General features: G+C 50.8%; 1 protein-coding gene across 5 annotated transcripts in view; it reads left to right on the top strand.

The window, feature by feature from the left end:
* The window catches only part of TSPAN9 (tetraspanin 9), a 211,715-nt gene that overhangs the window by 2,778 nt on the left and 189,466 nt on the right, over positions 1-19,471 (top strand). For 3 of the 5 annotated variants that reach the window (XM_065523570.2, XM_065523576.2, XM_045364553.3), the window contains exon 2: positions 4,069-4,135. The exons of 1 other annotated variant lie outside the window; for it this stretch is intronic. Coding sequence is in view for 1 of the 4 variants with exons in the window: in XM_065523574.2 (XP_065379646.1) it covers positions 17,873-17,927 (55 nt within the window). In the remaining 3 variants the exon portion in view is untranslated. Of the gene's footprint in view, positions 1-4,068; positions 4,136-17,596; positions 17,928-19,471 lie in introns of those variants that run through there. One more of the 5 variants, XM_065523574.2, reaches the window with a different exon arrangement.

A 19,471-nucleotide genomic window follows, 5' to 3' on the forward strand; every position in this document is an offset into this window, starting at 1 on the left:
AGATAATTAACAGTGTAAGATATTAGCAGCCACTCAACCAATTAGGAAGTGTGCTTTATGTAAAAAAAATTAAAATTGTGGTAAAAAACACTGAATGTAAAATCTTTTTTTTTTTTGAGATGGAGTCTTGCTCTGTTGCTCAGGCTGGAGTGCAGTGGCGTAATCTTGGCTCACTGCAACCTCCGCCTCCCGGGTTCAAACAGTTCTCTCCCTCAGCCTCCCGAATAGCTGGGATTACAGGTGCCCGCCACCACCCTTGGCTAAATTTTATATTTTTTTTAGTAGAGACGGGGTTTCACCATGTTGGCCAGGCTGGTCTTGAACTCCTGACCTCGTGATCCACCTGCCTCGGCCTCCCAAAGTGCTGGGATTACAGGCATGAGCCACCGCACCCAGCAGATGTAAAATCTTAAGTGTACATTTTAACCATTTGTAAGTGTACAGTTCAGTAGCATTAAGTATATTTACATTGTTGTGCAACAGAGCTCCAGAAATTACCTTGTAAAACTGAAGCTTTAATATTCATGAAACAACTGTTTCCCCCTCCTCCCAGCCTCTGGCAGCCACTATTCTGTCTGTTTAGTGTCCTTTATTAAGCTCCTTCTGTGTGCTTAGTAAATTCCTTGAGGAATTAATCTGGAGAGTTGTGGAGAAGCAGCCCAGCTTAGGTGGGAAGCCCTTGAACCTGGGGTGGCTGGAGGGAGTGCCCCTTTGTCGCAAGCCTGTAACCCCAGGGCCAGCCAGCACTATTTTTTTTTTTTTTTTTTTTTTTTTTTGAGACGGAGTCTCGCTCTGCCGCCCAGGCTGGAGTGCAGTGGCCGGATCTCAGCTCACTGCAAGCTCCCCCTCCCGGGTTCACGCCATTCTCCTGCCTCAGCCTCCGGAGTAGCTGGGACTACAGGCGCCCGCCACCGCGCCTGGCTAGTTTTTTTTTTTTTGTATTTTTTAGTAGAGACGGGGTTTCACCATGGTAGCCAGGATGGTCTCGATCTCCTGACCTCGTGATCCGCCCATCTCGGCCTCCCAAAGTGCTGGGATTACAGGCTTGAGCCACCGCGCCCGGCCACAGCCAGCACTGTTAAAGTGAATAAGTGAGTGGGTTGGGCCTTGGGAGGTGCCCTTACCTCCTTTAGCGTCAGCTCCCTGCTTGCAAAATGAGGATAACAATACCAAGTACTCAGGATGTTGGGAAGGAGCCATGAGCTGATGTATGTGAGGCACATAGCTCAGGGCCTCATATACAGCAGGTGTGCAGTAAATGGTGGCTGTTATTTATAACTTTGTAGAGGAGACTGGACTAATATGCTTGGAACAAGAGAGGACAAAACTTCTTTTCTTCTACCATGAGGGCCCCGCCTGCAGTGGTTGTCATCCTCACTGACTAAGAGGGAGTGGATCTAATCCAGGTGCATTCGCCTGGCATTCCGCATCCTGCCTGTCTAGCCTTATTACCACTCTTCTCCCTCCGGGAACCCTTGGTTCTAGCCAGACTAATCTCCCAGGCATGCTTTGCGCATTCCTTCTTGGCCCCTTAGTTTATCCTCTTCCACCTTTCTGGATAGTTCTTCCATTCTCCTCTTTCAAGACCCTTCTCATGTCTGAGCTCCTTTCAAGACCCTGGCATCCCATCCCAAATGAACCTCTTTTTCCTGGGAACTCCTATGGCATTTTCTGTCTTCATTTTGTTCTTGGCCTTTATAGATTTCCTTGGGTGGTTCTCTGGTGAACTCCACAAACGGTGTATGCGTCACATGTATAAGAGTCTGTGCTGGGGCCGGGCGCGGTGGCTCAAGCCTGTAATCCCAGCACTTTGGGAGGCCGAGACGGGTGGATCACAAGGTCAGGAGATCGAGACCATCCTGGCTAACCCGGTGAAACCCCGTCTCTACTAAAAAAATACAAAAAACTAGCCGGGCGAGGTGGCGGGCGCCTGTAGTCCCAGCTACTCGGGAGGCTGAGGCAGGAGAATGGCGTGAACCCGGGAGGCGGAGCTTGCAGTGAGCTGAGATCCAGCCACTGCACTCTAGCCTGGGTGACAGAGCGAGACCCCGTCTCAAAAAAAAAAAAAAAAAAAAAAAAAAAAAAAAAAAAAAAAAAGAGTCTGTGCTGGGCTGGATACTGTGCCTCACATCTGTAATCCCAGTACTTTGGCAAGCTGATGCAGAAGGATCACTTGAGGCCTGGGATTTGAGACCACCCTGGGTAACATAGTGAGGCCTCTGTATCTAAAAAATTATACATATAATGTATATATATGTATTAGCCAGGTGTGGTGGTACACACTTGTGGACCTATGGACCTATGGTCCCAGCTAGAGGTGGAAGGATCACTTGAGTTCAGGAGTTCGAGGCTTCAGTGAGCCATGACTGTGTCACGGCACTCCAGGCTGGGTAACAGCAAGAATTTTGTCTCTTAAAAGAAAAAAAAGTCTGTGCTAAGTTCTGATGCTGCAAAAATAAACAAGATAAACGTCCTTATCTTCACGGGGCTTGTTAGCCAGTAAAGAGTTGAGAAACGGGTTCGAAAGATGACAATTCAAAGGACAAGGCGAATGGCTTCTGAGAGCAGAACGTTATGTGAGCTGAAACAGTTCGGTCACCTTGATTGAGGAGCACCATTTCATGCAGAAGGTGGTGGTGGACATGAACCCTGGAGGGGAGCTTGCATTTCAACAGAAGGAGTAAGGATCAGCCTGGGGCGCTAGGCCCTGAGAAAGTTGGGGTGTGTGAATGGCGCAGGCGGGCCAGGTGTGGGATGTGTGCAGGGAAGCCATGGAGGAGAGGTTGGGCAGGTAGACAACAGCTGTATTGTGGGCGGCCTCAGATCACCAGCCGAGAACTTTATCTGTCCATTCATTCTTCCAAGAGAAGTTGAGTGCCCACCATGTGTCAGCATTAAACTGGTGCTGTGAAGACAGCCATCAACCTTGGGAGACCCTGGGAAGTTTGCAGGTTTTGAGCAAGGGTAACAGAAGCAGGGCTGGGCTTAAGGAGGGTGAATCTGGGGTCTATGAAGAGGGCACATCATGGTAGGGAGAGTGGCTGGGCACCTGTGAGGAATGGTGAGGAGGCATTGAACTTGAGACATTTTGGAAGTAAGATCAGGATCATTTGTAACTTGATTGGGTGGGGAAGTGAGGAAAGGATGAAGGTGAAGGGGAATTGAAGTTGATTCTGTGCTGGGTGATTGTGAAAATGCAATGCCATTTGCTGTTTCCAGTAGGTATTGTTTCGTCAACTAGATTGCAAGCCCCTTGAGGGCGCATGGATTCTCACTCCCTCTGATGTTCTCCTTGGCCCTGAATTCACTGCTGTGAGGCACAGAACAGAGTAGGCACAGTGGACCCCTCAGGATCTCAAGAAATGAATCTTGCACTTTCTAGCATCCCAAATTTGTATCCACAGTAATATGTGTTCATGGGCCTGGCTTTCTCCGGAGTCATGTTTCTGCAGAGTCAAATGTTTCCTGCATCTATCCTCACACCCCAAGTTAACTGCCTTTCAGTTTCTGCTGCAGTTTTATTTCTCACTTGGTGGCCATTTTCCACCAAGTTTTTATTGCTCCATAAGAGTAACTTTGAATGTGGTAGAGATGAAAACAACAAGGTGGCCCGTTCCTTCATATTGACCTCATAGCGTATGCGATGCAAACGCATCTCAGTCCGTTTACACACTTTTACATATCTTGAAACTTTGGGTCACTTGCGAGTGGCCAAAATTGTAATATTAAATCCTTGGATGACAAAGGTCTACCCCAGGGATGCCAAATACATGGCGGGGATTCTGTTACTTCTGTAACTGCCCGTGGCAGACATCACTAATCAATTGCAGCTGTGTTTTCTGCTGGGCCAGGGCTTGGGTTCTGATCGTAATGTCTTGGGTACCCACCAGCAACTGAGTGGCATTAGCACACTGCCTTCCTGTTTGCCATTTCTGGCCTTCTCCATTTGGTGAGTGAGCAGTTTCTTGGTGAGGGATTGCTGCCCCAAAGAGTGGTCCTTGATGGACAGAATTCACCCTAGAGTGGCTTCTTACCAAAGTGATGACCTAATTTTTTGCCTTCCTGCAGGAATATCCTGGAACCTTCTTTTATTTGTCAGCAGCCAAGGTGTTTGCAGGAAGTTCAGAGAGAACAGGTCAGTGTTGGTTCAGGTCCATTGTGGGGCAGGGCCTCTGAACGTCTCTGTGTTATCCACTCCATCTGAAGTCAAGGTCTTTCTTGCCCTTTAACTGTGGGTTGGGGAGGATAGAAGAGGATGCTGACATTTTCTAGTTGTCCTGCCCTGACTCCTGGCTTTGCTTTTCTAAGCTCCTTAAATTGGGCTTTGGGGGCCAGGCAAGAATTATCTCCTTCGCACTGTTTCTGATTGGTGGCTGATGGTACTCTTAGATTCTTTCTTGGCCACCCCATTTGTGTGGAGGAAGCCTAGGGAGAGGCCTGTAACTTCCTGCTTCCTGTCTCCTCCCAGCAGGCTTGGGAGCCAGGGTGGAGGGGCCTCCCAACACAGGCCAGAAGAGAAGCTGCAGGAGTCCTGGCCAATCCTCAGTGCCTCCATTTTGCTATGCCCACCGCCCTCCACCAGCACCCTTACGGGGCCCTCTTCTCTGCTCCTCCAGGCTCCTGGGGGTCCTGCTGATGGTTTATTCATTGTTCCTAGCACTTGTGCATCGAGACCTCCCCTGTGCCAGAGTACAGACCAGGCAGCCAGACAGTGGGGGTAGATGGTGCTGATTCAGGTTCCCTTGGGGTGCTGTTTACTGACCTGGGCCTTTTATGTTTAATTTATGTGTGTTTTCTCCTGCAGCTTCTCCCTGCTGGGTGATATGTAAAATCTTACTTTCCCTGAACCCAATGGTGTAGTCAGTGGAGCAGGGAGAGGGGGCGGAATGGTGCTGGCTGGTGGCTCATCTTGCCAAACATTCTCTTGTCTGTGGGTTCCAGCGGGGGTTATTTGGTGCCCCAAGAGTGGCCAGGAGCTTCTTCTCATCCTGCCATGCCTTCACGTTATACTTAGGATGCTGGTACTCACATTTGTCATCAAAATCAGACTCAGTTTTAGACCCTTTACAAAGGTCCACAACCAATTTAACTTAATCAGATGAAGTTATAATTTGAATCTCATTTAACTTTCACAAAGGCCCCGCAGGGTAGCTGTCACGTCCTCCTCTTTTATCGGCGGCAGCAGGTAAGGCCCACACATAGTGTTAGCCAGAGCCGGGGCTCCAGCCCAGATTCTATGACTCTGCAGCGCCTGCCTTTTCTAATGCAGACCTGTGGCAGTTCTGAGTTCTTAACTGACGCTGGGAATCCGCTCCAGGTCCCTCCCTGAGCCTGCTTGCAGCAGGAATGCCTGAGCTCCCATTTTAAGTCCTCCTCCCGCCTCCCTGGGGCCCGTGTGGGTGTCTGCTTTCATTCTCGCAGCTCTGGGATTTGAGGCAGCGCCTGTCACTGAGTGGTGCAGTGGTGTGGTGCAGCCAGGCACATGGGCTTGGGTGGAGGCAAATTCGTCTGGTGAAGGTCAGGCAGCAGCCGTCCAGGTGCAGTGGCTCAGCCTGGAATCCCTGCACTTTGGGAGGCTGAGGCAGGAGTTCAAGACCAGACTGGGCAATATAGTGAAACTCTGTCTCTATTAAAAAAGACTGGCAGCAGAGAAGGAAGGACTTAAGGACAAGGGAATGACCGTCTTGCTGTGCAGCATGTCCCGCACATCCTGTGGGGCCTGTTCCTGGTGGGCCCTGCCAGACAGAACTTGGTGAGGGGCTCCCCAGGAGGCCTGTATGGCCTTGGGGAGACACAGAGAACCCCTGACATCAGCAGCTGTGTCTATCCAGATGCCTGCCTTTCTTCCGTGCAACTGCGTTGAAACCCAAGTGAGGGAGACGTGAGCGGAGGCCTTGGCAGACAGGACGTTGATCCTCTCCGATGGCTGTGGCCCAGGGAGCTTTGGTTTTGCCATTTCTTCTCATGCTCCGGAGCCGTGCTCTGGGATGTTGACCAGCTCTGGGGTGGGAGGTTCTTATCCTGGCCCCTGCTCCTTCCTCTAACTGCTGTGCGAACTTGGGCAAGTTGATGGCTTTCTTCAGGCCGGTTTGCTCACCCACAAAGCGGCAGGCTGAGTGACCCATTGCCAAGGTTCTTTCTGGCTCTGCTGGAGGTGGTTTCTGAGGTGGTATGAGTTGGGATGCCTGGGTTTTGGCTTCCAGTCCTGGGCCTGCCTTCTGTCTCTGACTAGTGCCTTCTCAGCCTCTGGCCTGGAGGTGGATGGAGGAGGAAAGAGTGAAGTTAATGAGTAAACTGGAGATGCTGACTCCTGATAGGAGCCTGACTGGGGGTGGAGGATGTTTGCGGAGATGGTCCCCTGCCCTGTGAGTGGCGAGTGGCGGAGTCCTACTGCCTGACTTCTGTCCTGTGCCGACGGCTCTGCTGTTGCTTTGGTTTTAACTCTCTTTTCCGTGCCCCTGCCTGAGGCAGTGAGGAGTAAGCCTCCGGTCCTGGACTCCAGCCCTGCATGTTAATCATTTCAACTTCAGTCATAGCCACAGCGTCACGAAATGAGAATATCCGCCTGGAGCAGGTTAGCTTTCAAACCGTCTCCTTGCTCTCAAACCAAGAGCGTAACCAGAATTTCAGCCTGAACCAGGAGGGTCCTCTTCAGAATGGGAAAGAGACAGAAGAACTCTTTGCTGGCATCTGGAGTTGGGAGCATGATCCTCTCTGCATTTCAGCCCAATACGTTGGAGCCAAATGTAGATTTTTTTTTTTGCCTATTGTTTAGTATTATCTGTGCTTTGATTTAGCACACCCCTTCCGCCCTCTGTTTTCTCTCAGGCTCCCTTGTGGTGGATGGCTGGAAATTGATGATACTTTGAATATTCACTCACTTTCTGAGAGTCTTGTGACCATTTCTATTCTCAATGGTCATCATTTTTAGAACATCGGATCTTGTGATAGGAACAGGAAAGGATGGGGTAGAGAGCAGTCCCAGGGGTCTGAAGAGTCAGGAAGCTCAGTAAGTGCCCCCTAAAATCCCCCACCTGCTGGGGACGCTTTGCTGTTGTTGCAGGAAGGCTGGAGGGTCTTGTGGCCTTCGGGGTACAGGATCTTGGTGAGGCCTTGGCCTTGGCCTTAGTAGCTTCGGGTTGCTGCTAACTCTTACAGCACGTTTGTGCAAATTTGAAAAATGGCCCTTCTTCAGGTTACAAGCAAAAATTAAAGTGAATACATTATTGTGTAGCCGGAACAAAGTCCAGCTATGTCTGAGGCAACCCCCTTGAGCCCTGGTGGGCAGTGACCCTGGCTGTGCGCACACTTGCGGGCACACCGCCTCCAATCATGGGGTGCACATGTTGCTGGGAACACACACAGTCTGGTCCCTCCCCTTGCAATGTGGGGAATGTGTCAGGTTCAGAGTCAGGGAGAGGGCCTCTGAGGACAGTGAACAGGTGAGGGAAGTGAGCTGGGGTGGGAGGGATTCTCAGAGCCAGATTGAAACACGGTGCAGCCATGCACGTGTGTGTGTGTTAGTGACCGTGTGCACACTTGCCTTACATGTGTGCTGGCTGTACTTGCATGGGTTTGTGTGGGAGGGCACTCTGCATTGTTTTGGCACTTAGTGGAGTGGCCCACGTGTGCACTCTCAACAGATCAGAACAGGCCAGACACAGTGGCTCACATCTGTAGGCCCAGCACTTTCTGAGGCCAAGGCAGGAGCATTGCTTGAGACCAGCCTGGACAACATAGTGAGACCTCATCTCTAATAGGAATAGAAAAAAAAATTAGTCAGGTGTGGTAGTTAGTGTGTGCCTGTAGTCCCAGCTACTTGGGAGGCTGAGGCAGAAGGATTGCTTGAGCCCAGAAAGTTGAGGCTGTAGTGAGTCATGATCGCACCACTGCACTCTGGGCTAGGTGACAGAGTGAGACCCTGTCTCAAGAAAAAAAGGGGCTGGGCATGGTGGCTCACACCTGTAATCCTAGCGCTTTGGGAAGCCAAGGCAGGCAAATCATGAGGTCGAGAGTTCGAGATCAGCCTGGCCAACATGGTGAAACCCTATTTCTTTTTTTTTTTTCTTTTTTTTTTTTTTTTGAGACAGAGTCTCGCTCTGCCACCCAGGCTGGAGTGCAGTGGCGTGATCTTGGCTCACTGCAAGCTCCGCCTCCCGGGTTCACGCCATTCTCCTGCCTCAGCCTCCCGAGTAGCTGGGACTACAGGCGCCCGCCACCTCGCCCGGCTAGTTTTTTTGTATTTTTTAGTAGAGACGGGGTTTCACTGTGTCAGCCAGGATGGTCTCGATCTCCTGACCTCGTGATCCGCCCGTCTCGGCCTCCCAAAGTGCTGGGATTACAGGCTTGAGCCACCGCGCCCGGCCGTGAAACCCTATTTCTACTAAAAATACAAAAATTAGCCAGGCTTGGTGGGGTGCACCTGTAATACCAGATACTTGGGAGGCCGAGGCAGGAGAATTGCTTGAACCTGGGAGGCGGAGGTTGCAGTGAGCCAAGATCAGCCACTGCACTCCAGCCTGGGCAACACAGCAAGACTCCATCTTGGGGAAAAAAAAAATCAGTATATACCTGTGATACGAGTGCCTTCCCGTTCGAGGGCAGGGTAAAACCTGGACACGGTACCTGGGAGCCCTGCTGGCAGCCTCTCCCCTGGCCACCTGCCGGTGTGGAGATTGAGGCTGAGGGGCCCGAAGCTCTCCTGCAAGCCCTGGGGCAGTGGTGCCAGGGACAGTAGGAGCAGATCCTGCCCCAGCAAGTCCCCAGCCCCCTCTCAGGGCCAGGCTCTACAGGAGGGCTCAGAGGGGCAGGGTGCCCAGCTGAGTTTGAATGAACTGTGTCTTTCCGGGTGTGTGAACATGCAGAATGACATGTTTTGTTTTAGAAAAAAATGAGGTAGAGGTCTGGGCTTGCAATTTTCTACTTGTCTTCATCCTGGGAGATTCTAAACAGCTTTGTTTAAAAACTGGACGTACGGATTGCAAAGACCTAAGTGAGGAAGAAGCCATTGGGTCCCCCAGGAAAGCAATTAGGTTTGAAGCCAGAGTTTGGATTTGTTTGACCATTCTGAGTGCTGTCTGCAGCATGTGTGACCTGGAGGCGCTTACAGCATCACCCATAGTGCGAGTCACTCCAAATTAGTAGCCATTTCAAACTGGCTTCCACTGACTTGCTGCTGGGGATGGGTGGGACTGGGGGGGAAGCTCCAGGCTTGGCTGTTACCCGTCATCCAGGCTGTGGCTGGTAGAGAGGGGAGGGGGCTGGAACAGCCTGTCTTGGCTCTGCCTGCCCCCACTGTTGGCCAGAGAAGCTAGAGCTGGTGGTGGCCTGTGTCTGTGAAGGTCTCCTGGATGGAGTAGTTCGTGCCCACAGTGCAGGGAGAACACTGGAAACCATGCAGTTCAGGGCAGGGTTGGTGGAACTTTTTCTTGGCATCCATGGAGAAACTCAGAGGGCATCAGGCTGGGCCTTGAGGGAGGGCTGGGATTTAGGGAGGGAAGGGAAGGGTCTCTGAGGGGTTGTGGTGCTGGCTGGGAGCTTGGTTGGGGTGGGGACAGGTGTGGCCCGCAGGAGAGGGTGAGCTGTTCCCTCTGGTGCACCAGGCATGCTGCTCGGAGCAGCTCAGGCGCAGGAGGCTGGCGGTGAGAGCCAGTGTTGGTCTTTGAACAGTGGAATGACAGGATGAAAAGGGGCATTATAGGCAAGGCGCAGTGGCTCACGCCTGTAATCCCAGCACTTTGGGAGGCCGAGGGGCGGATCACGAGGTCAGGAGATCGAGACCATCCTGGCTAGCACAGTGAAACCCCGTCTGTACTCAAAATACAAAAAATTAGCCGGGCGTGGTGGCGGCGCCTGTAGTCCCAGCTACTCCGGGCGGCTGAGGCAGGAGAATGGGATGAACCTGGGAGGTGGAGCTTGCAGTGAGCCCAGATTGCGCCACTGCACTCCAGCCTGGGCAACAGAGCGAGACTCCATCTAAAAAAAAAAAAAAGAAAAGGGACATTATAGGGAAAATTTGATTGTAGCAGAATTCAAGGTTTTTTTTTTTTTTTTTTTTGAGATGGAGTCTCGCTCTGTCACCCAGGCTGGAGTGCAGTGGCGCGATCTCAGCTCACTGCACTTCCGACTCCCTGGTTCAAGTGATTCTCCTGCCTCAGCCTCCTGAGTAGCTGGGATTACAGGCACGTGCCACAATGCCCAGCTAATTTTTGTATTTTTTTTTTTTTTTGAGACAGAGTCTCACTCTGTCTCCCAGGCTGGAGTGCAGTGGTGCAGTCTCGGCTCACTGCAAGCTCTGCCTCCCAGGTTCACGCCATTCTCCTGTCTCAGCCTCCCCAGCAGCTGGGACTACAGGCACCCGTCACCACACCCAACTAATTTTTTTTGTATTTTTTGTATTTTTAGTAGAGACGAGGTTTTACCATGTTGGCCAGGATAGTCTTGATCTCCTGACCTTGTGATCCACCAGCCTCGGCTTCCCAAAGTGCTAGGATTACAGTTGTGAGCCACTGCACCTGGTCTCAAGGTGAATTTTTTTTTAAAAAGCATCGTTTTGGCCGGGCGTGGTAGCTCATGCCTGTAATCCCAGCACTCTGGGGGACTGAGGTGGGAGGATCAGTTGAGCTCAGGAGTTTGAGACCAGCTTGGGCAACATAGCAAGACCCTGACTCTATAAAAGATTAAAAAGCGTAGTCAGGCATGCGCATCTGTGGTCCCATGCGCATCAGCCTTCACTCAGGAGGCTGAGGTGGGAGGGTTCAGGAGGTTGAGGCTACAGTGAGCTGTGATCACACCCCTGTACTCCAGCCTGGACAACAGAGTGAGATCCTGTCTCAAAATAAATAAATAAAATAAAAAAGCATCCTTTTTTGTTGCAAAATAATAAAAACTCATTATAATATCCAAACATTACATAAATTATAGAAAAGGAAAATCTCCCCTAATCCTACCCGTCAGAGATAATCACTGTTCATACTTTGGTTTGTATTATTTCCAGATATTTCTGTGATAGACTAGCATCCAGCCCTCTACGTATTTATCTTCTCAATTTCCATAAATAGAATTGAATTCAACTTACTGTTTTGCCCCTTCTGTAGGCATCTTCTCACATCGGTGCATTCAGAACAACCTCATTCTTTTCCACAGTTGCACAGATTTGGCGAATGGATTTTGTTCCGTTCATTACTGAGATCTATGCTGCATAGACCACCCCAGAATATAGTGGATTAACAGAAACACCGTTTTCTTTGCTTCTAGTTCTATGGGTTAGTGTTTTGGGCTGGCCTCTGCGGTCTTGCCTGGGCTTATTAATGTGGTAGCAGTCAGCTGGTGGCTCTGTAGACCTTGGACAGTCCAACGGAGCTTCACGCATGTATCTGGTGATTGGTGCTGGCTGTCAGCTGGGCTTCTCCCCTGCTGTGTGGTTTCTCACTGTCAAGGAAACTAGCCTTTCGGGTGAAAACAGTCTACAAGACCTCTTACTGTTTAGGCCCTGAAGCCTCACACACACAATGTCTGTTGATTGCCAGTAAAAGTAAGTCATGGGAGCAGCAGAACTCCGGGGTGGGCAGACTCCACCTCTTGGTGGGAAGGCTGGCCATGGCACAAGTAAGGTATATGTGTTCCAGGCGGGGAGGACGTAGACATGCGATCCCTCCCTGTGCCCAGAATCATGAGGAATAGACGCCACAGATAATGAGGAATAGACCCCACAGATCTTCGGAAGATCGTGCAAACCCCTTCTCCTCCCAGCTCACTGTTCGTCCCTAGACGGGTCATCCAGAGAAACTGGCAGACACTTGATCTTCATGCTGGGCATCCTTTGAAGTGGAGTCAGTGTGTTGTGTGTGTGCACGCGGCTAGCGCTGGCAGAGGTTTGGGCTTTGTAGTAGACAGTGTCTCCTGCCCTATGGCTCTGAGAGCTGTAGAAGTCAAACCTTCCTGCCCTCTGCAAGCTGCCAAGAGCTTGTCTTCTTGGTACTCCCTGCTAATTTTCATGGCACGTCTGAGAAATGTGTCGATGAGCGACAGATCTTTAACAAAGCTAGTCCGGTCTTCCAGGCCCAGATCTCTGCTGGGATTTTATTCATTCATTTGCCCAACAGCTGTGCTCCAGGCTTCCTCCCCATCCCCTCATAACCTCGGATATGAAATAAGAGGGCCCAGACCTATGTGATGCGCAGACTTCACTTTTCCTTCTCGGGCAACTCACAATGGACTCGACACTGACTTCCGACAAGGTGTTTGTGTTTATATTTAGTTTTCTCATCACCTGCCTTAGTGGCTGTTCCCTTCCTGTGAAATGTTACCAATGGCAGGGAGGCAGGAGGAGGCAGGGGAAGAGCCAGCGATGGGTCATTAACGAATCCTCAAAGCCCAGCTTAGAGGATGCAGCAGTGGAGCTGCTGGTGGAAGAGTTCTCCCCAGCACCAATCATCCATCAAACTTACCTCTCCCCGGAGATCTGAGGCTGGACCTGATGAAATGCACTTTCTCGTGCAGCGGTGTTCTTTTGCCTGTCGACTGCTGGGTGGTTTTTGCATTCATCAAATAAGAACAAAGGCGGAGTGGGCTTTCGTGTTTGAAATCCCCTTGGTGTTTTATTGTCTCCCTGCTCCCCCTCGGCAGCTTTTAGTAAAGACATGTTTTGTAGCTGAAAAGGTTCACTGTGAAAGCATCCTGCACCCCCACAACTCAGCCTCTGGGCTGGCCTCCTCAACTGTGCTGTAGGAAAGGCGTTGCTGAAGACTGTTGGAGGAGGCGGCACAGCCTGGCACCGCAGCACCCTTGGGAGCTCCCCAGTGCCTCTGGGTGACTTGGGGGCGCCAGCATTGTGCTCCTGTTGCAGGGTTAATGAACTGATCAGCTCACAGATTTCGTATTAATCAGTGCTCAGTGTTGACGAAAACATGCAATGCTGACTCTGCAAACCTTTGAGAAATCTGGCATCACGGACAAGAAAAGAAACCTCAGCAACTGCTTTTGGCCAAAGAATTGGAAAAAACTGGATAGCGCTCCTCAGCCTGCTCCAACTGAGGGTTTGCTAGCTTGAGGCCTGTAGCAGGTAAATTCCCCAGAAGCAGAGACTGGCGACGCCCTTGCTGACTCCTTACTTCTCTGCTCAGGTCCCCACTCCACGCCCCCGTTACTTGTTCTCCATGGCTGTGAGGATGGATTCAAACTCCCGCATGCTCAAGTCATACTGTCAGTTAATCATTAAGTCATTATTGTGCGCTTTGATTCCTCAAGGGTCTGAGGTATCTTTGGGCCCAGGTGCTCTGTGTGATAGAGCTTTAGGCAAGTGAAAAGTTAGGTCAGTCCCCAGCTCTTTCTGCTCATGGCTACAAATGTCTATTTCTGTTTTACCCAGGTCCCTCATAGTTCCCGGGAGCCCAGTCCTGCAGGACCTATAACACCAGGAGTGGGCTCTGAAGGCAGCAAGCCAAGTAGAAAGGGATAAGATTGCTACAGATACAGCCAGAGCCCTCTGTGGAGGACCCAGAGGAGATGCCTGCCTTGACTCAGCAGGCAGCTCGCACTGCTGTATGGCCACACCTAATCTGACATAAAAAGTGATGCTACCCACGTTCATCATCCACCTTACCCACTGGTTATCCAAATGGGTCTCAGTTGTTCAGAACATTGAATGTCCCCGTAAGGATAAGGATGGTCCTTCCCTGAGGATGCTCAGTGGACTCCCTGGGCTCTGAGGATTGTTCTGCAGGAACACAGTTGCAACATCTTTGGAACAGGTGTGTGGCTTTCCCAGAGAGGCCACAGTTGACTGGCTGAGAGGGAGGTTAGAAATGAGTAGGCAGGCCTCCCTGCCACCACGCCCAGGACTGGGGGAACTGGCGAGTGCTTTGAGCCTGCCCTTGGCCTGGACACTGCAGGCTGAGCCTCTTGCTGCAAGGAGCTCACATTGTGATGTTCAGATTGAACCTGGAACGTGGAAAGCATTGAGAGTCCTGGAGTTGACCTGAATCATACACGTTATCTTCTCTGGGAATACTTTTGGGGCCGCTGGCCTTTGGGATGCTGACACTAATTGCAGGACACACTTAGGCCAAGAAGGGAAGCCACGGAATTGCCCCCAGTTCTGGGAGATGGGCTGGCAGTCTGATTTCCTGGGCCCACCTTGCAGCTGGCTTTGGTTGTGCTGTGCCCATCAGCCGAAGTAGATGGACTTGAGCCTGTGTTTGGGGGCCAGGCCTTGGGGGCAGTAGGGATCTTGAGTGTGAGCCCACATCCTGATTCTGGGGCAAGGGAGAAGGTGAATTTGACCACAGGGAGAAAATTGGAGAGGTAGGGTCTGGTCTCCAGCTTACCCATAAAAGCTAGTGAGTCTCTGAGCACCCTCAGGGCACTGGGGAGGGCATCAGCTGCCGTTCCTGACTCTGCTGCAGAATGTAGATGGGGGCTGGAGGCTGCCTCATGCCACCCCCAACCCAGCCACGAGTTTCTGTTGCAGGGAACAGAGTGATCTAATGGATCCCTCATTAGAAGAGTGCCTGACACGGAGTAGGCCTTAACAGATATTTATGGCTGGGAGATAGGAAGGGGATAGTGAGTTACAGCTATGGAAAGAAACTCAGCTGGGCCAATCACAGTTTGAGGGATTGATGGAAAGACCCTATCCTACCTTAAAATGCCTCTTCACGGCCGGGCGCGATGGCTCAAGCCTGTAATCCCAGCACTTTGGGAGGCCGAGACGGGCGGATCACGAGGTCAGGAGATCAAGACCATCCTGGCTAACACGGTGAAACCCTGTCTCTACTAAAAGATACAAAAAACTAGCTGGGCGAGGTGGCGGGTGCCTGTAGTCCCAGCTACTTGGGAGGCTGAGGCAGGAGAATGGCGTAAACCCGGGAGGCGGAGCTTGCAGTGAGCTGAGATCCGGCCACTGCACTCCAGCCCGGGAGACAGAGCGAGACTCCGTCTTAAAAAAAAAAAAAAAATGCCTCTTCACTAGCTTGACCAGCCGGCGGAACCCCTGCCATTAGATGTGTGTTCTTTTGGAGGCTCTTTGGTTTTCAGGAGTCTTCTCTTGATTTGCTTTGTTTTATTGTTAATTTGTATTTATTTATTTATTTATTTATTTTTAGAGACAGGGTCTCGCTCTGTCATGCACACTGGAGTGCAGTAGCACGATAATAGCTCCCTGCAGCCTCCAACTCCTGGGCTCAAGCAATCCTCTTGCCACAGCCTCCTGAGTAGTTAGGACCACAGGTGTGCACCACCATGACTGACTAATTATTATTTATTTGTAGAGATGGGGTCACACTATGTTGCCCAGGCTGGTCTTGAACTTCTGGCCTTAAGGGATTCTTCTGCTTCTGCCTCCCAAAGTGTTGGGATTACAGGCATGAGTGAGCCACCACGTCCAGCCCAGGAGTCTTCTCTTAAAACGCCACGGCCTCTTGGAGAGGCATCCTGTTTCTGGTGGTGGCAGGAGATCAGCATGGCCTTTTGGAGATGAAATCTAAGAGGTCGGGTCAAGCCGCCCCCAGATTCCTGCTTTCTTTCCGTACCTTCCCAACGTTGCCTCTAGAGGAGTCATTCCCAAACCTTTTCTTTCTGTGGTAACTGCAGCAGAATAGAAGACTACAGGGACCTCCCCCCGCCTCTCCAAGAAAATTATTGCCAAGCAGTCCTCATAGGCATGTAGAGGATGATGGCGTGGCTTTAAAGAAACACCTAAGAGAATATCTATTTTTTTGGGTGGTTGTTTTAAATCAATTATCTTGTTGTTGTTGTTGTTTTGAGACGGAGTTCTGCTCTTGCTGCCCAGGCTGGAGTGCGGTGGTGCAATCTCGGCTCACCGCAACCTCCGCTCCTGGGTTCAAGCGATTCTCCTGCCTCAGCATCCGGAGTAGCTGGGATTACAGGTGGCTGCCACCACGACCGGCTAATTTTGTAGTTTTAGCAGAGACGAGTTTTCTCTATGTTGGTCAGGCTGGTCTCGAACTCCTGACCTCAGGTGATCCGCCAGCCTCAGCCTCCTAAAGTACTGAGATTACAGGTGTGAGCCACCACACCCAGCAAAAATCAGTAATCTCTGATACATTCTTGATTCGAGTCGGGAACTAAATCATGGATACTGCCACATCCTAAACCCAGTGCTGTGGTGACTGGTCTGTGCACCATGGTGTTTCTGAGACCTCGCAGCCGCCTCCACCTCCCGATTCCCCATGACTCCAGGGTCTGCGCTGCCTGCTAGACAACTGACTTACTGGCGTGGGACTTCTGCGGCCTCACTGGCATTCTTAGAGACAGGGGCATTTCCAACGTCTCTCTTGTACGTTGTCTCTTTATTCCTCCTGAAGAGCAGAAGCCTTGGTTTTCCATTCACCGGTGCTTTCCCTGTTTTCTCATTGCCTGGTACCTGGTGGACACACAAATATTTTTTGAATGAATTAATGAATACTGCACTTGTGATCTAAGAGATGTGTCCCTAGTCTCATCCATTTCCCCAGGACACTTAGAACACTTGCTTGCTTTAAAACCACCCATCTTCATATTGCAGGGATTTCAAACGTCTCAGAAGAGGCAGTGAGGATCTTTTTTTTTTTTTTTTTTTTTTGAGACGGAGCCTCGCTCTGTCGCCCAGGCTGGAGTGCAGTGGCGCGATCTCGGCTCACTGCAAGCTCCGCCTCCTGGGTTCCCGCCATTTTCCTGCCTCAGCCTCCGGAGTAGCTGAGACTACAGGCGCCGCCACCTCGCCCGGCTAATTTTTTGTATTTTTATTAGAGACAGGGTTTCACCGTGTTAGCCAGGATGGTCTCGATCTCCTGACCTTGTGATTCGCCCGCCTCGGCCTCCCAAAGTGCTGGGATTACAGAGGATCTTTCTTAAGTCAGGAGCTCCTTGTTAGTGTCCATGGCTCTGGGAGGGGAGTTATGCTGCCTTTCCCAAAGGAGGTGGCGAGGGAAGAGGAGGCCACTGCTCAGGATTTCACGGCTGAGGATACTGAGGCTGTCTTTCCTTGGGTGTCTGGGCAGTTGAGCAGAGGAGGCTGGAGCCAGGCTTTCTGGATTGTGACCCAGATTCTGTCGTTTCTCTCCCCCTCCCATGCCTGCTCCCATCTTCGTCAGCTCAACCCAGGGTCACCTCAGAGCTCCCAACAGAGTCTGTGGGCAGCTTCGGAGGAAAACATGCACCCAAAATGGCCAAATCCGTGAGGACTTGAGAGAGGCACGTGTGTGGCTATTTTGGGTTTGGTGGGCTGAGCTCAGATCTCTCTGGCATTCCTGGCCACTGGCTTCTGAGAATTGACCAGAATGGAAGGATGATAAAAAGCGAGGCTCCAGGAGCAGCCCAGGAATTTGCTCATTCTTAATCTCTGGGAGGAGGTGCTCACCCCGGAACCCACAAGGAGGATGGGGCTGAGGGAAGGGACTATGGCAGGGAGGGGCAGGGGAAGAGAGGGAAAGTTCAAGACGACTTCCTCTTCCTCTTCTCTGACTTCCTGGAGGAGGGGTGGCAAGTACAGTGCTGGCCCAGGGCCAATCTGATAAGGGAGCAGGACTTAGAGCCCAGAGGAATGGCCCCCCGCCCCCGCCCAAATCCATGCCTCTGGGGGAGTTGCCTGGTAACTGGGATGGTGCGTCAGCCTCTCTGCCTCTCTGAATGTCTCTTTCAATTTCTCTGTCCTTCTCCCACATCAGGCTAGGGACAGCTCTGGCCTCACATGCTTGGGGAACCTTCATCTCTTTCTCCCTTCCCCAGAGTCAGGCAGAGAGGCCCGTTTCACTCAGTGCCCATGAGGGAGACATGTGAGCATCTCCTCTGGAAGTTCAGGAGCGCAGTGATGCCGGGATCTGCCTTTGCCCCTGAGGAGCTAGTGTGAACGTGTGGAGACCTGCATGTGTAGATGGGCACCGATGCAGGACGTCGGCCAAAGCGGTGCAGAGTGCCAGAGTGCAGCCGTAAGTGACAGGCAGAGCGGGTCAGCGGGAAGAACTGCCCACTGGGAGTCAGGGCCCCCAGCCGGCCTGGGGCAAGTCATGTCGTTTCTTGGTGCCTCAGATTTTTTCCATCTGTCAAGTGAAGGTTTTATGATCCCTGAAGTGGCTTAAGAATTACCTGATTCCAGGAGTTGCGGGGAGAAGAACCTTAAAGATGGGTAGAATGTTTTCGTTGCCTCTGCCTTTATTCCAAATGGGGTCCACCCTTGGACCCATCTCAGCTGGGCTGTTCCCATGAAGAGGGGGCAGGCTGAGGGCTCAGGTGTTACACTTGGATCCCAGACCTCGCTTCTGTTCTCTGGACCTTCCTGTTAGGAAAACTGCCAAATTTGCCTTTAGGTTCAGAAAATCAGTTGCACCTGTCTAGAGCAAGGTGTGTCTAGAACAAGGTGGTTCATCCTTGGCGTGCAAGTGAGGGCTGAGTGACTACATGAGACCCACAGAGCCTGCTGGGGACTGACATCTGCTCCCATCCAGCCTCGTTCTCTACTTAGAGTGACTTTGTCCGTATTGCTTCTGTAATGCCAAATGGCTTGTAGCTCTTTCTTCCTTTCCCAATCATGAGGTTTCATTTTTCATTGTTCTCAGGGTGATCTACCTTGCTTGAAATGCTTCCCGGGTATGGCATTGTTTTTTTTTTTTTTTTTTTTTTTCTCTCTCTCTCTCTCTTTTTTTTGTTTTTTGCAGGGGGGGATGGAGTCTCACTCTGTTGCCCAGCCTGGAGCGCAGTGGAGTAATCCCACCTCACTGCAACCTCAGCCTCCTGGGTTCAAGTGATTCTCGTGCCTCAACCTCCTGAGTAGCTGTGTGACTACAGGTGTGCGTCACCACGGCCGGCTAAGTTTTGTGTTTTTAGTAAAGATAGGGTTTCACCATGTTGGCCAGGCTAGTCTCGAACTCCTGACCTCAGGTGATCCGCCTGCCTTGGCCCTCCAAAGTGCTGGGATTACAGGTGTGAGCCATGATGCCTGGCCTGTTTTATCTCTTAACTGCATTGTTTTAGCAAATTTGAAAATTTGCTCAACTGTTGTTTAAGTATTTTTCCGTCTCCACTTCTCTCTCCTTTCTTTCTGGTACCCCAGTTATATGAATATTTGACTGTTTGATATTGTCCTATAGGTTGCTGATGTTGTTATTTTTTTCAGTATTTTTTCCTTCTGTGCTTCATTTTGAATAGTTTCTATTGCTGTGTCTTCAAGTGCACTGATCTTCTGCAGTGGGTAATCTCATGTTAAATAATTCCCTCTGGTGTATTTTTCATTTCTGACATTGTGTTTTCCATCTCTAGACATTCCATTTGAGTGTTTGTTGTATCTCTGTCTCATCATGTTGATGTTTTCCTCTGCATTCTTGAGCTTTGGAGCATACTCATAATACTTGCTTTTTTCGTCTTTGTCTACTAGTTTCATCATCTCTGTCATTTTTGGGTTTGTTCTATTGACTGATTTTTCTGTTTATGATTTTTCTCCTCCATATTTTTCTGCTTCTTTGAATGTCTACTAATT

Source organism: Macaca fascicularis, chromosome 11, assembly GCF_037993035.2.
Source record: "Macaca fascicularis isolate 582-1 chromosome 11, T2T-MFA8v1.1".
NCBI lineage: Eukaryota > Metazoa > Chordata > Mammalia > Primates > Cercopithecidae > Macaca > Macaca fascicularis.